This window comes from Nelumbo lutea, chromosome 2 (assembly GCF_056320005.1).
Source record: "Nelumbo lutea isolate HS-2025 chromosome 2, American lotus-T2T, whole genome shotgun sequence".
Taxonomy (NCBI): Eukaryota; Viridiplantae; Streptophyta; class Magnoliopsida; order Proteales; family Nelumbonaceae; genus Nelumbo; species Nelumbo lutea.
In genome coordinates this window covers 3,004,613-3,021,536 of record NC_142685.1, presented here as the reverse complement: position 1 = coordinate 3,021,536, position 16,924 = coordinate 3,004,613, and the positions used below count along the sequence as shown (strand labels likewise).

The following is a 16,924-nucleotide window of genomic DNA, read 5'->3' as shown; positions in this document are numbered from 1 at the left end:
GCTGAAAATAGAAGCACCATGGAGTTCATCGAGAAGTTCTTCAATAACCGGAATGGGGAATTTATCTGAAACCGTAGCACGGTTAAGGGCTCTGTAATCCACATAAAAACGCCAACTTCCGTCTTTCTTCTTGACTAAAAGGACTGGGCTCGAATAGGGGCTTGTACTCGGATGAATAATACCCGCAGCCTGCATCTCAGAGACAAGGCGTTCAATTTCATCTTTTTGGAGTTGAGGATATCTGTAAGGACGAACAGAGATAGGAGAAGTGCCCTCCTGCAAGACAATAGCATGTTCCATAGCCCATGTAGGGGTAAGCCCGTAGGCATGTCAAAAACATCTTTGAACTCATCTAGTAAATCGGAGATTGGCGGGGATGTAGGCAAGACAGAGTTCAACGGAGAATCCACTATCTGCAATTGTTTTAATTCTAACAAAACCCCTTGCCCCTCATGTTGTAAGTTACGCATCATAGCATGCAAAGATACCTGAGAGGAACAGAGAGAAGGGTTGCCCTGCAACTTTACCCGGACACCTCCCAAATTGAGCTTCATAGACATGTTGCCCCAATTCATTACTGAGTCCCCGAGGGATGCTAACCAAGGAAAACCAAGAATAACATCCGTAGAACCCAACTTTAAGGGAAAGAAATCAGCAATGACATCCAATTCGGGTAAGTTGAGACAAACCTGACGGCAAACTCCGGAAGTTCTCACCTCATCACCATTTCCCATTTGAACTCCAAATTCGTGTGTAGGGGTGCGGGGTAATTTCAATTCTTCCACTAAAGTTTCGGAAATAAAGTTGTGGGATGCACTCGAGTCTATCAATATGACCACCTCACGTGACAAAATGCATCCACGCACCTTAAGGGAATTTGCCGCACACAACCCAACAAGAGACGATACACAAAGTGCGGCTGATTCTGGAGCCGGAGCAATTTCAGTGTCCCCGGAAGTGCAGTCCCAATTAGATACATTAGAAGCAATTTCCTCCACATCATCTTGAACCTATAAAACCTGAAGTGATTTCTAAGCACAATGATGTCCCGGGCTGTATTTCTCGTCGCAACGGAAGCATAGACCCTTCACACGTTTCTGCTACATCTCTTTGTCAGCCATCTTTTTGAAAGCAGGAGGTGGGACCTTAATAATAGGGGCTGATGAAGGAGGAGGGATTGCGGCACATGCAGGTCGAGTGACAGCAGAAGTAGTCACTTGCGAAACCCGTGAGTTAAAGTGGGTTCCAGAGAGGGACGTTGCGGGCCCATGAGGAAATGAACTTGATTGATAGGCCCATAAGGCCTGATTCTTTTCCTCAAATTTCTAGGCTGCAACCATTTTTCTAATCAGCCCAACGGGTTCCATCTGTCGGAGTTCGACCTGGATATCTGGGCGCAACCCATTCACAAAGACTGCTTCAAGGACTGATTCTGGTAGGTCACATAAGGGGGCAAAAAGCACCTCGAAATGGCGACGCTATTCCTTGACAGTAGTGGATTGACGTAATGATAGAAGCTGCTCCTGCAAGTTTCCCTCGAGTTGATCGGAAACGTTCAAGGAGGAGTTCCTTGAATTCTGCCCAACTACGAAAAGGTCGCCTACCATCCTCCCAATAATACCAAGACAGTGCATCACCCTCTAAGCAGACCACTGCAGCCCGCAAACGTTCTGCTGGAAGCAAGCCATTAAATCTCAAAATAGCGCTCTGCGCGAAAAAGCCAGCTGTCTAGATTTTCCCCATAAAAAATGGGCAACTCCAACTTCCGAGGAAGTGGATCAAAAGTATGTTTCGGCACTAACATTGAATAAGACGTCGGGAAAGCTGCACTCTTCCCTTTGTTAGCTGCACGACTCGATGTGACTAAAGGAGGAGCAATGTTAGTTGTAGACAAAGGAGCTGAATAGTCCCGTTGCTGAAGCAACAAATCAAATCGTCTCACTAGATCTTGAACACCTCCTTCCAAAGATTGTACCGAGTTCTCTAGGGACGAGATCTTCGAAAGTCCAACAGCTACCTTATCTAGATCGAGTCGCTGAAACTCATTGCGTAAGCCATCCATCTCCAAACGAAATCCAGAATGCAGAGAAGACAGGCGTTCTTCGAAACCCTCCACCTGCGATGCCACTTCCTTAGCTGTCACCATGGCCGAGGAAAGACGTTCTTTGATACCACTGATATGACCCAGAAATTTGACACGCAGTTCATAGATTCACAACAGAATCCAAACCACTAGTACAACAACAGGGAACTGATATTCAATCAGAAGAAAATAAGATCACTTACAGTGGGTCGGTTCTTCGAGAGACCGCCGGCTCTCCCAAGCACTCTCAAAATTTTTTACTCAACAAAAGTCTGCCTCCTCCATCCCCTAAAGCCCCTTCTTATACACATCTTATAGCATAATTGCCTTCCATAATAAATGCCTAGCTGGTCAACTTATAAATGCCCCGCATTCTTCTTATTCCCAATTGACAAGCTATAAATGCTACTCTTCTTATTCCCAACTGACAAGCTATAAATGCTACTATTCTTATTCCCAACTGACAAGCTATAAATGCTACAAAACTCTCCTTATTCCCTCCAGCCATAAGTTCCCCCATGTTCAATTATTTCCCCCCTTGGCCGAAAACTGACCTTTCCCCTTCCTGGCATACGTAAAATTAATTGGGGGCCTATCAGTTGCCTTAGAGTCAGTCGTGTCAGAGTTTGTTAACAAAATTTTATTATGTCATTTTCGGTTTGGTCACTTGTCTTTTTCTGCTTTGAGTCATCTGTTCCCAGATATGTTTAAAGGAGTGTCTTTATCAAGTCTTCATTGTGAATCATGTGAGCTGGCAAAGCATTGTAGACATTCCTATTCAATTAGCAATAAAAGATCACTTTCTCCTTTCCATTATTGTTCACTCTGATGTGTGGGGGCCATATCACATGCCAACCACGGGGGGTTACAGGTACTTTATCCTTTTTATTGATGATTATTCGCGTTACACTTTGATTTATCTCATGAAATCCAGGGATGAAGTACCAACTATTGTGAAAAATTTTCATGAACTCATCCTCACCCAGTTTAATACTCATATCAAAATATTCCGCTCTGACAATGCTAAGGAGTATTTTGAGAGAACCCTCTCTACCTGTCTTGAAACTTTTGGGGTTATTCATCAAAGTTGTTGTTCCTACACTCCACAACAAAACGGGGTGGTGGAAAGAAAGAACATGCATGTGGTTGAGGTTGCTAGATCCTTCTTGTTTGCATCCCATGTTCTTATAAAGTTTTGGGGAGATGTTGTTCTTATTGCTACCTTTTTGATCAACCGTATGCCCTCCCGGGTCCTTGGGCTTTAAAACTCCTTTTAGTCTTCTCTTCCCGGATGAGGATCTCTTTTCTCTTCCTCTCCATGTGTTTGGATGTACTTGCTATGTGCATATTCATAGTCACCAAAGGCACAAGTTTGAACCTAAGGCTCATAAGTGTGTGTTTCTGGGATATGCTTCCACATAGAAGGGTTATTGCTGTTTTGATCTAGTTCGTGGCACCCGCTTTGTATCTCGGGATGTCACCTTTGCCGAGTTGACTCCCTTCTTTAGTATTCCTCCTGAGGGGGAGAAATTTGGTGAGCCCTTTGCTATGTCTCCAACTGTTCCTCTTCCCATCCCTTGTGAGTCTGATCATGGGGTGTCCACCTCTTCCACTGGACCTACCTCTGATATCCCTGCTCCTGCTCCTCTTTTTGCTCCTGCTCTCCAAAGGTGGTACCAAAGGCAGAGATTCAGACATGTGTAGGTTGTTTCCACTCCTTCAGAAGAGCATCTTGCCACTCCCATCATTCCTGAGGAAACAAGTCAGCCCTCTACTGACCCATCTCTGACTGTCCCAGACCTTGACCTTCCTATTGCTCTTCGCAAGGGCAAGCGGAAGTATACAGCCCACTGTATCTCCAAACACTCATCTTACAACCTTCTCTCCCCTTCCTACTACTCATTTCTTACATCTGTTTCTTCCCATGTGATACCCAGGTCTGTACCGGAAGCATTATCTCAAGCTGAATGGAGGGATGCTATGATGACTGAACTTGATGCATTGCATAAGGACCATACCTGGGATATTGTGGACTTGCCGGAAGGGAAGGAACCAGTGGGTTGTAAATGAGTGTTTATCATTAAGTATCACTCTGATGGCTCTGTTGAGAGGTTCAAGGCTCGGTTGGTTGCTAAGGGTTACACCCAAATGTATGACATTGTCTATCTTGAGATATTTGCTCCTATAGCTAAGATGACTTCAGTCAGGGTTTTACTTTCTCTAGCAGCTACTTTTGATTGGCCCTTACACTAGTTTGACATTAAAAATGTCTTCTTGAATGGAGACCTGCATGAAGAGGTCTATATGTTTTTACCTCTAGGAGTCTATGGGAAAGAAATGAAAGGCAAGGTGTGTAAACTATACAAATCTATTTATGGTTTCAAACAATCTCCTCGGGCTTGTTTGAGAGATTTCGGGCTGCTCTTGTCTCCTTTGGCTACATTCAAACACAATCTAATCATACACTGTTCTTGAAGAGAAATGACTCTCTGGGGACCTACTTGATTGTTTATGTTGATGACATTGTGGTCATGGGTAATGACATTGAAGAGGCCAATAAGCTAAAAGGATTTCTCAACTCTGAATTTGAAATCAAAGACTTGGGAGATCTTCGGTATTTCTTGGGCATTGAAGTTGCTCGGTCTAAGGATGGTATCTTCATATCTCAGTGCAAATATGTCCTTGATCTTCTTGTTGAAATTGGTAAACTTGGAGCTAAACCTATCTCCACTCCCATTGATCCTAATCATAAGCTTTCTGCCACAGATGGTGAACTTCAAATAGGGTTGGAAACTCAAGCGTTCTACCTACATGATGGCATTTACTCCTGTGCTTTCTTGTGCAACATTGCCAACTTAATTGGTGTTGTGCAAAAGAGACCATCCACTGCAAGATACGCTTCTTTTATCTCACTTATTACTCCCAGCCATGACAGCAGTAATGTACTAAAACGAGTTGAAGATTAGTCTGCCAGGCTGAGAAACTGGCTTTCCTGGGGGATATAGGATGTTCACTCATAACTTCCCGTGGGGACTTCAATATATTTGTAGTATGGATATTTCGGTCATGCTACCCCTTATTTGGTGTAGAATTTCCTTCTTGATTACCCAAAGATAGAAAAAAACCTGGCTTTCATACTGGTCTGGTTGGTCTAACCTAGAAAATTTTACATGTTAAAATTTTTAAACTTTGCAGTTTGACAGTAAAATTGGTTGAGCCAGCAGCCATAGGAGGTACATCAGCATTTCAGACCACAGTTCTCCCACCAAACTAAAAGGTGAAAGATTATGAGAAGATGCACCAAAGCAGCCATTTTTTTTTTATCCATTTGGGAAGGAAGAAATGCATGGATCTTTGCTGGCAAAATAGAAGTCAGGAAGCATTGGTTGACAGTCACAATCACAGTAGCACATTGGGTGAAGACGAGAAGAATCCAAGGACTCAAGCACTAATGATATCATCAGAAATTGGCATATGGTTGCTTCTTTCTCTACTAGAAGAGTTATAATCTCCTTACTAGAAGAGTTATCATCCTTATTGATTGGGTCTGACACCCTTGGGATCTCTTAAATAAAACCTTAATAGCTTCTGTATAGTTAACCTGGGGAGTTCAGGGATGGGCATAATAGTAAGAAATCCTAATAGGAAAATCATCTTGGTGGTCTCAGGTAGGATGTAGAAAATCTATCAGGGCAGAGTTGCTATCTGTTCTACAAGGATCAAGTTATGTTGTTCTTTGAATCACACATGGTTGGAGCTGGTGTTTTTTTTTAGCTTGTGCCAAGTGGTTTGAATATCTCATTCAAATCGATAAGAAATGCTAATGCCTTTAGTTAATTCCCTTCATCCTTTGTTAGGGAAGAGTTTAACAGGGGGACCTCTACTGGGGCTTGCTACTTAAGGGTAGGGTGGATGAACAAGAAGGTTTAATTGTACTCATAAAGGAAGAGCTGTGGTTCTATATTTGTTGTATGTTTTTTTCTTTAAGATGAATTCAATAAAATTTCTTGCTCATCTGATAAAAACTTGAAGAAAACCTGTGCTGGAAGAAATTGTTTGTAGGTTAGGTTGGGATTATCTCTAAGTAATTCCTTTTCTCTGTTGCTGATCAAAAAAAAAAAAAAGAAAAAAACTCTAAGTAACTATCTGCTAAAACAGAATATATGCAGTAAAGAGTGCAAATCAGGGTACACTTGGGAGCGGAGACCAAGAGATAATTCAATGTGACCTCTTCTGTTACCTTGGTTCAATAATTCAGAACAAAGGAGAGATTGAGGAGGATGTCACCTATAGAATTATAGCAGGATTGGAAAAATTGGAGGAGTGCATCTGGAGTCTTATGTGATAGGTGAACACCACTTCAGCTAAAAGAAAAATTCTGCAAAACAGTTTAAGGCCAGATATGTTGTATGGAGCAGGGTGTGGGGCTGTTAAGAAACCGTATATCCAAAAAAAACGAGTTACAGAAATGTGAATGCTTAGATGGATGAGTGGTAAAACTAGGACTGGGTTAAAAATAAAGTCATATGTAGGATTCTAGGAATAGCGCCAATATGTGATAAAATGAGAGAAAGTAGATTGAGATGGTATTGTTACATGCATAAGACCATTTACAGCACCCGTTAGAAAAAAATGATCTATTACAAGTTGAAGGGACTATATGAGCTAGGGACAGACCAAAAAGAACTTGAGTGGAAGTAATAAGAACTGATTTAGGTGCCCATAATTTAACAATGGATATAGCACCGAACGGAATGGAATGGCAAAGCAAGATTCGTGTAGCCAAACCCATATGGTTGGGGCAAGGCTTAGATGATGATGACGATGAACCATCTGCTATCTCTTTTTCAGTACGCCATTGTAACCAATACTGCATGAAATTGTTCAGTCTGTTTCTTTGGTTTGGGTTTTGGGGACTAACCAGCATGGGTGTTGTGATATTCATTATATATTTTGGTGTTTGTTAATTCTTAAATAAAGTTTTTTGAAGGGTAAGGCTTTTATATCCCCCACAGAATATTATAATTTATAAATAAAACTAAGCTAGCTGCCTCTTCATATCAAATATTTGAGGCTTTAAAAATACACGTGTCTGTATGTATGCTTGATCAATGACACACTTGATAATTCATTAATAAAATGGTCAGAGAAAACTCAGGGCATGCTCGTTTGCTCTGAAGTCTAACATCTGAAAGTGCAATAATTACACTAAGAGGTATATTGGTATTGGTGAACTTCTCTTTCCTCTGAACTCTGAATGCAGAGAATGTTGCTCTGAATTCTGAATTCTAAATTTTGAAAATTATCAAATATCCATTTTGACCCCATATATGAGAGTTTTTGTTTGTCTTTTTGGGGGCATCATTGGAAAACAAAAAAGTTGTATGATTGCACTTTAAGAGAAAAGAGATAAGAGGAAACGAACAACCATTTTTCTCTTAAAGTTAAAAGATTCCTCTTAAGAGATAAGAGTTAAGAGGAAACAAACAGTCCCTCACTGCCATGAACAATTGAGAAACAGTAGAGTACAGCTTAAGGCATGGTGCCTTTATTTTATGAATTACACTTTGTTACAAATTACTCTGCCAGTGTGAGCTTGTCTTACACTGCTGGTCTCAAGTCCGGACAAAGAAGGATTGCATCGGGAGGAAGCTGGTATTTAAAACTTTTTGCCCAAACTCTTATTGGTTATGGGTCCTAAATTATCTTTTTGTGATAAACAAAACAGAATGGTGAAACAGGTTTCATGTAGCCAATCCCATATAGTTGGAACTTGGGATAAGGCTTAGATGATGGTAATCAGATAATGATGACACTTTGTCACAAATCCACCCACCGGCAATGAGCTCCCTCTCCTAAGACCAATTCTGATCATGTGACACAGATTTGCTTGGTAATTGTGCTTTATAAAAAGAATGAAAAAATGCAATTTACAGTGCGGGCAACCCTACAGGCTAGCTGCAGCCCCCTTCCCTTGAACATATGGATTATGGAAGTAAATTTGTTACTAGTACATCAGGGAGACCCTACTGGTCCCTAGAACATTTACCTTCTGTTAACCCCTTGCTTAGCCATAGCATCAACCATGGCATTTGCTGACCTGTTTTATTGTTGAGTCATATGCATCACATTACTATATTAGCTTCATGGTTGCTTTTAAAAAGGTTGGTAAGAACTTTTCTTTTTGGAAAATGTTATTAATCCTCTTTATTGTCAATGGATATACGTACTGTTACCAATAAAAAAAATATGCTATTAGTGATTTTAGATGCCCTTGACTTAGTTCAGTTTTGTTTCTGTCACAGGTTGAGTTAGCCACAGAAAGCCTAAGAAAGACAATATTGTCAGAACTAGAAGTAGTTAGACATGCCAGTTATGCAGTTTCTGGTGTACTGAGTTCTTCCAGTATAAGTTCTAAAAGTCGAAGTGAAAATCTTCTGGAAGTACTAGATGGAGGTGAACCCTACATGGTTTATAAGTTCAATGTAAGGTAGGAAACTGTAATTCAGTCCTGAATCATCTCTGTTAAATTTCTCTTTGGCAATACCACAGAATCAATCAACGGCAATATCTACTGTTATTTGCTTTTATGGAATAGGTGAAACTTTTTATTCATAAAAAAAAAGACTAGGTGAAACTTTCTGGTGAGTAATATGAAGTATTGTATTCTTACACAAAAAAGTTATTAGTTATTTATAGCCTTCTGTATAATGAAATTCTGTACATCAATCCACAGGGCACCTAAGACCCCCCCCACCCCAAAAAAAAATCACAGCCAAGAAAAAAGGGCTGGAATTACTCTAAAAAAAACTATTACAATTCAACCAAATTCTAATGAAGTCAAAAGATAAGGTAATAACAGGCTCAACAGGATGGCCCTTGGATTGAAACACTCTACTGTTCCTTTTTGAAGAGAAGGGCAACCGGTTTCATTAATCAAAAGGAGGGGATGCACATGAAGATGTACGACGGGCCTTGAAAAAAAACAAAAGAAAGAAAAAAGCCAGCACATAAAGGCATTGTGCTTGCACTGCACAAGGAATCCCTTCCCATCCCTGATTTCACTAGGCCATCTGCCAACTGATTTAAGCTTCCAGGAATCCATCTAAAGCTGCAGTTTATATTAGAGATTAAAAATGAGTAAGCTTCCAAGGGCCTGGCGGCCCTGGACCATGAGTAGAAACCCACTCTCTGACATTTCTTGAGTTCCCTTCTATGGCCAGAGAAGTGATCTGCTGGACTTTTGCAATTCTAAGACCTTCCAAAGGGCACAAACCTCAGACCTGTTGCAAATGTAGAGGAGGTTGGGCCACTATAAACCCAAAATAGATCACTATTGAATCTTTCTCAAAAGGCCCCCAATTCCTGCAGCCACAGGGGCATCTAGGACTCTTCTAAAACTTCTATTGAAATTCAGAATGAAATCAGTCTTTCCTTGGTGACAACGAGGTGAGAGGTCTTTGAATGGTTGGAGACATGAGGAGCAGTTCAAGCCAGTTTCTCTGCACTTCTCCTTTATTGAGATTTGCAAAGAGCTTGATGTACATCATCCACAGGATAAACAAAGAATGGCAACGATCTCTAATTGGCTCTTTGGGAGAGATTCTGTCTTTAAAGATTCTCCTATTACATTCTTCCCATAAACCCCACATGACTGCATGGGGAATAACCTTCCAAAAAAATTCTGCCTCTACCTCCCAGCTTGAACTTTAGGCCATGCCATTGAGATAAAAAGTTCTTGGCATTGTTTGGGAGGGGGGGTCCAGCTGCAATTCCCACAAGTTTCTAGCTACCTGATAATTAATAATATGACCTAAGGATTCCCCGTCAATCAGGTATAAGATACAAAATTTGGGAGAGATGCTGAGTCTTCCGAACTTCTTCTGGAGGATATTACAGGTATTTAATTTTCCACAGGCAGCCTCCTAAATAAGGGAGACTTTAAAGGGAACAGTAGACAGCCAGATTCTCTACTGTTTCTTTCAAGCCAAACAGCCCAGATGACAGATAGCAAACACGATCACAGACTAACAGAGTTTTCCCTTTCTACTCATCCCATTCGCACTCTAACTATTGAGCAACTTGATTATAGATTGTGGTTGACACCATTGTAGACGAATACTACCCAAGAAATGCTGCCACAATCTGCTAGTGAAGTTGCAATGCAGAAATAGGTGGTTGAAGCTTCCAGGCCATTGCATGCAGTGCCAGTCACAGGGAACATAAGGCGCCATCTGGAGCAACGCCTTTCCTAGATAGGTTCACCTTAGTTGAACACTTTCTCAGAGCAGTTAACCATAAAAAAATTAACCTTCAAAGGAGCAAAGTTTTTCCAAACCACACTGTCCGCCCTGTAAGGGAAAGAGAAACTACTGCCACTTGCTAGCCCTTTATAAAAAGGTTGAACTGAAAATGAGCCTGAATTGTGCCAACCCTGGATTCTGGAGTCTTCCTCCTGAGGGCTTTCTTCATTTTGAGTTCCTTTATTTCTCTCAGTAAGTGTTTATATTTGCAAAGGACAGCTTTCTTCATTTTGAACCCACCCACAGCCAATTTTGAATCCCCTTCTACATTGATGTTTGTATAGTTTCTTCTCTTTGCCAATCTCAATCCCTGAAGAACTGCTAGTATTTCAGCTCTGATTGTATTTCCTTGGCCTGCTAGACCTGAAAAGAGAGTTAAAAAGTCTCCATCACTGCTTCTAAAGACTCCCAATTGCAGCGGGGCCTGGGTTATCCTTGCTGCATCCATCAAAGTTAAGTTGAACAAGGTGTAGGGAATCCCATAGAGGGTGAGTAGCAACCCTGTTAATGGATGAATTTGCGATCAGCTGCCAGTTTCTAACAATGTCATCGGTGGAGAAAGTGCTGAATAATCGCATGGTTCTAAACTTTTAACCCAATGAGCCACTTTCAAAATGATGAAATCAAATGATAACTCTTCTATCTTGTACCTTATCCCTAAACCGCCTTCCATTTCTTTCCTCCCAAATGGGCCACAATATTGCAGCCCTAGTGCATTTCCATGGTATCATCCTTTTTATGGGCTAGATGGAATTTCTAAAGATTTTTAATATATAACACTATACATGTAATTTATGAGTGAGACTACAGTCTGAATATATGCTGGAGAGAAGATTGCATTATGCATAGAAATACATAATTCTAAAATTGCCAAGATATCTCACATACAGATCATGCACCTATATAGATGGTAATGGAGGCACTCATGAGGTGGATTTGGAGGATATTGATGCATCTAAAGCAGATACATTATGTAAGACGCTGACCACCACAAGCAATTTTTTTCTGATATTAACAATAATTCTATATCCTTTGCAATGTAGCAATTCTGTTTACCTATGGGAGCAATGTGCTTTGTCTTTATGTTCTGATAAGTTCAGTTGCTTTATGTCATCTCTGTAGCACCATTTTCTGAAAAGCTAATTGATGGGATCAATCAACGCCAGGCAAGGCGCAGAGCATTGATGCTTTTTTGTTTTGTGTACTTGAATGTAAATGCAAGGGTAAGTTAAAATGTTTTATGATATTCTTCCCATAAGTTCATTTTACAGCTAAAAAACATGATTATGGTTGAAAAATATTTATATACAACTGTAATACAATTCATATTGCTCAGTGATACTTGTTGACATTATTCAGGAAGCATTTACTTTAGATTGATGTTATTTTGTTTTGATTCATGTGATTCATCTGTCTCATTTTTATTATATTCAAAGTATGGAATAAAAGCTTTTTAACATATCCTTCCTTGAGAGGTCATAAAAGAATATAATGGATATATTGCTATTTGTTTTAGATGTGAAAGAATTACAACTCCAACTAAAACAACAAGTAATCTCCAGTATGAGGAGGTTCAATGACTTCACAGATTCATGTGAGCTGAAGGAAATCCCTCTCTTGCAAGCTAGATTCACTTCGTCCAATTTTCAAGAAGTTTCCCATTGCTCCAAACTGGATAGGTTTTTGTTTAATGAAGAGTGGGAAAACTATGAGGAGAACCTAGTATCAAGAACTTTACCTAGAGTCACCTTAAACCACTTCCCTATCAAACTAAGTCCTGAAACCTTTCTAAGTGGTCCCACCCCTTTTAGGTTTGAAAACATGTGGCTTACTTACCTAGACTTTGTAAGGAAAGTAGAAACTTGGTGGAAGTAGGACTTGGGAGGTGTGATTTGGAAAGGTGTAACGAAGCATATGGGATTAAAGAGAGAATTGGAAGAAACCTTACTAAGGGATCAGCTGGAGATAGAAATCTAGGTGAAAGTGGTTAAAAGAAGGGGATGGCAACACAAAATATTTTCATGCTTTGGAAAATGGGAGAAGGAGAAAGAATTATGTGGCTAAAATGGAGGTAGAAGGGCAGGAGATAATTAATCAAAGTGAGATAGGAGATTTGTAGACCACTTTAAGTCCATATTTAGAAGACCCCTAAATGAAAAAATCGTAATGGAGGATCTTGAATGGACTTGCTTGCAATCTAAAGAAGTCTGCTGGTTGGGAAGGAATTTTGAAGAAGAGGAGATAAGAAAGGCAATCTTCTCAATGAACAAATCCAAAGCCTCTGGGCCAGACAATTTCACTATGGCGGTATGGCCTTCTGTTAGGATTGTTGGGAAATTGTGAAACATAATCTAGTTGAGGTGTTCAATGAATTTGTGGAAAGGGGCTTCATTAGTTCGGGGATAAATGCAACCTTATGCAACCTTTCTAACTCTTGTCCCAAAGAATCCTGATGCTTGCCATCCAAAGGACTTTAGACCGATCAGCCCAGTGACCAACTTGTATAAGATTATTGGTAAGGTCCCCTTTGTGAGGCTAAAAATAGTTCTCCCAACCTTAATCAACTGGCAAAAAGGGGCTTTTGTAAAGGGAAGACAAATAGTTGACCAAATTATCACTGTGAATGAATGCGTGGAAGAAATGAAAAGATCAAGGAAAAAAGGCTTTGTATGTAAGCTGGACCTCGAGAAAGCTTATGATCTAGTGGATTGGACGTTCTTAATTGAGGTAATGAAATCATGTGGATTTGTGGAGAAATAGTGTAATTGAATTTTTAGATGTGTTAAGTCTTGTGATTAACTCATTATTTGATTCTGGTCAATGGGTTTGTGAGAGACTTCTTCCCAACTTGTAGAGGTTTGAGTCAGGGAGACCCCCTTGCACCTTTTCTTTTCACCCTTGAAGCAGATGTTTTAAGTAGAATAATTTATAAGGCTGAAAGGGAGAATGAAATTAATAGATGAAAGGTTGGAAAGGATAGCTTACTAATTACTCACAGTTTCCAGATGATATTTTAATTTTCTATGAGGGGGTAGAACAACTTTTGGCGAGGAATCTGAAAGCTTTTGTGAGAAAATTTGAACTTGTCTCCAATCTTAAAATTAATATTGAGAAGAGTTGTATTTGGGACTTAACATGGAAGAGGGGACCTTATTGTTGTCAAAAATGTCCTAGAATGTTCCATATCTAGTTGGCCTCTAACTTACTTAGGGCTTCCCTAGGTGCAAACCCGAGAGAGTAGATTTTGGAGCAATCATTGAAAGGTGTGCCAAGAGACTAGTAACTTGGAAAGAAGTTATATCTCACTTGGGATAGGATTACTTTGATTTAGTCCACACTTGTTAATCTACCAATCTACTACTTGTCAGGCTTTAGGATCCCTAAAAAGGAGATAAAGAAGATTGAGAAACTGATGAGGGACTTCTTGTGGGAGTCGGGAGAGGGCAAAAAAGACCACTTGGTTTTTTGGAGACTGTGAGTAGAAACTTAGAAGGAGGCTTGGGAGTTGGGAATGTGGATAAAAAGAACGTGGCATTGCTAGGAAAGTGGTTATGGAGATGGCAACGGGAACGGGATAGACTTTGGCATAAAGTAATAGCCAATATACATGGTAGCTTGGGGAATGGCTGGGATGCTGGTGTTTCTAACTGGGCTACCTTATCATCTCCATGGAAGGCAATTCATGGTATTCTGTCCACTGTCCTCTAGTTCATTAGGTATGATGCTTGTTCATGGGATTTTATCAAAATTTGGGAGGATGTTTGGGTTGGTTCTTACCCTCTAAAGGATCTGTCAAAGAACCATTCAACCTAAAAGCTTAAGGTGTTAGGTGAGGTCCTTGAATAGGTTGATATTTTCTAACACATCCCCTCACACGAAAGCCCATCGGGCTTGAAGGGTGAACAAGCACAGGCCCACCCATACCTTGTGTTGAAACTTAATTAATTATAATGGGGGCGAGGAGGATTGAACACTAGACCACTTGGTCGAAGTGGCTTTGATACCATGTCAAAGAACCATTCAACCTAAAAGCAAGGTTTAAAATGTCGATGTCGATGGAAATGTCGCTTACCAAAATATAGGAAATATGTCGGAAATGTCGAGGGGAAATATTATGAAATATTGTAAAAATTCGAGACATTGTGGAAATATTATGAAATATGTGGAAATATGCAATGATATTTTGTAAAATGATAAAAGAAGCATTAATACATATTTCTAGACTATTATCTTATTCCCAACCATTATATAAAGCTAAGAAACTAAGATCAATAACAAATTAGTAAATGATGATTTACTGATTTATTATGCATTTTGATGTTTTTACAAGGTTATATGATATTTTCTTTTCTTATTTTTTAATTCTGTTTTATTATAAATTCTAATATATTTATTTCACACTAGTAAATAGAAATACATTTATTCTGATTTTTTAAATATTAAAGTTATAATACATTATGTTTTATTATAAATTTAATATACTGATTCTCCTTTTTGTAGTATTAAGATTATGATAAATTCTGAATTCTTATAAAACTTAATGAATTTATTATGATGTTTAATACTAAATTTATAATAAATTATGATTTAGTATAAAATTTAATAAATTTATTCTGATTTTTTATATTAAATGTAGAATATGATTTATTATAAAATTTAATAAACATTTTCTGATTTTAATAAATATTTTAAAAGATACTAACTAGTTAATATTTTATTACTCGAAGAATATTTTATGTTTTATATTATAAAGTAATTAATTTATTCTTTTGTTTTATATCCTGTTAATTCTTTTTTTATAAATATTTTATTTGAAATATTAAATAGAAATTATTAATGGAATAATTTATATTAATATACTGTATTATATTATTATAATACACCAATATATTATATTATTAATGTACATTAGTTGACATCCTGTCGACATAATAGGAAAAACTGTCCTTTTTTTTGGTTATTTGGTTCGATTTGGTCAACCGAAATAATGTAATTTTTATATTACCATCCATTTTCATGTTGGTGAGTCTTGACATCGACATATGTTGGGTGACATTAGCGACATTTGGCGACATTTGAAACCATGCCTAAAAGCTTAAGCTGTTAGGTGAGGTCCTTGAATAGGTTGATATTCTCTAACATGATCTTTTTCCATCCTTATTGTACAAAAATGAATGTATTTCAAAATTCGTTGTTCTCCCTGTTCTCCCAGTGGATCATAATTTGGGACTTTGGCTTTGGTAGAGGGTTAAGGGATGATGAATTGAGGGCTTGTCTGGATTTGCTTCAAATTCTTCAGTGTATGTCTTGATCCTGATAAGTCAGATAAGCTTATTTGGACCCCTCACCCTAAGGGTTTGTTTTCATTTGCTTCCTTCTTCAAGTCTCTTTGTAACTCTCTGCCTTCTTCTTTTCCCTTGAAAGAATTCTGATGCAAACCTATTCCCCCTAAAATAAGAGCCTTTTGTTGGGAAGTAATTCATGGAAAAATTAATACTTTGGAAATGCTATAGAAGAGGAGACCCAATTTATGCCTCTCTAAACTGGTGTGTTTTGTGCATATCTGATAATGAGAGTTTCTCTCACTTACTGATTTCCTGCTCCTTTGTTGCAGATATCTGGAATTGGTTCTTTTCGTTGTTTGGGTGCAGGTGGTCTTTATCAGTGGGGACTAATCTAATATTTGATCCTTCTATGTTTACTTGGCCATAAAGAGGGGGAGGATAATGTAGTGGTGTGTTGGAGCAGACTTGGCTTGGACAATTTGGGAAGAGAGGAATGCAAGAATTTTCTCTGAGAAGGAAAGAAGCAAGGAAGAGATAAAGGATTGTGTGATGTGTAGGGTGATCCATTGGATCAAATCTTTGGACCTGTTTTCTCAAATTTCTCCTGATGATATATGGAGAAATTAGGAAGTAGTTGCCAGAAGTTCTTCAAGAAAGGAAAGAATAAATGCTGTATGGCTACCTCCACCTGAAGAATAAGTGAAATTGAATTTTTATGGGAGTAGCAGGGGGAATCCAGAAACTGCTGGTATAGGAGGGGTTGTGAGAGACTTGGAAGGCAAACTGGTAGCCTTGTTTTCTGGCCCAGTGGGGATGGGGGACTCTCTCAAGGCTGAATTGTCTGTGGCCCTATAAGGAGCACAAATTGCTAATGAATTGAATATAACCAATTTGGTGATTGAAGGAGATTCAAAATTGGTGGTGGGTTAATTAAAGGATCCGGAATCTGTAATATGGTGCTACAGGGGTTAGCGGATGCTTTGGCCAAACAAGGGGTGAATAGACAGTCTTTGTTTTGGTCTCACTTGTAATTTTTTTCTGTTTTATTTACAGAGAAGTAGCGGCTCGTGCCTGTCTAAGGGACACTTGTAATGCTTACACTTTCAGACTTAATAAAATCTAAACTTGTTTGTAAAAAAGTACAACTCTAACTAGGGGTGCACAAATCAGGTTCCCAGATTTGAAGAATTTGAACTACATTGGGCTTGTATTCATTCAAAATTTAGCAACTGTTCAGCCCAACCTGACTCAAG

The 16,924-nt window shown here is 39.0% G+C and overlaps 1 protein-coding gene across 11 annotated transcripts in view; it reads left to right on the top strand.

Moving 5' to 3' along the window:
• Window positions 1-16,924, top strand: part of LOC148868101 (uncharacterized) — a 78,163-nt gene that overhangs the window by 27,597 nt on the left and 33,642 nt on the right. For 7 of the 11 annotated variants that reach the window (XM_088967328.1, XM_088967325.1, XM_088967329.1 and 4 more), the window contains 3 exons: window positions 8,389-8,573; window positions 11,277-11,359; window positions 11,509-11,609. In XM_088967328.1, the coding sequence (XP_088823454.1) occupies window positions 8,389-8,573; window positions 11,277-11,359; window positions 11,509-11,609 (369 nt within the window). Of the gene's footprint in view, window positions 1-8,388; window positions 8,574-11,276; window positions 11,360-11,508; window positions 11,610-16,000; window positions 16,811-16,924 lie in introns of those variants that run through there. The other 4 variants (XR_016106487.1, XR_016106486.1, XR_016106488.1 and 1 more) reach the window with 3 other exon arrangements.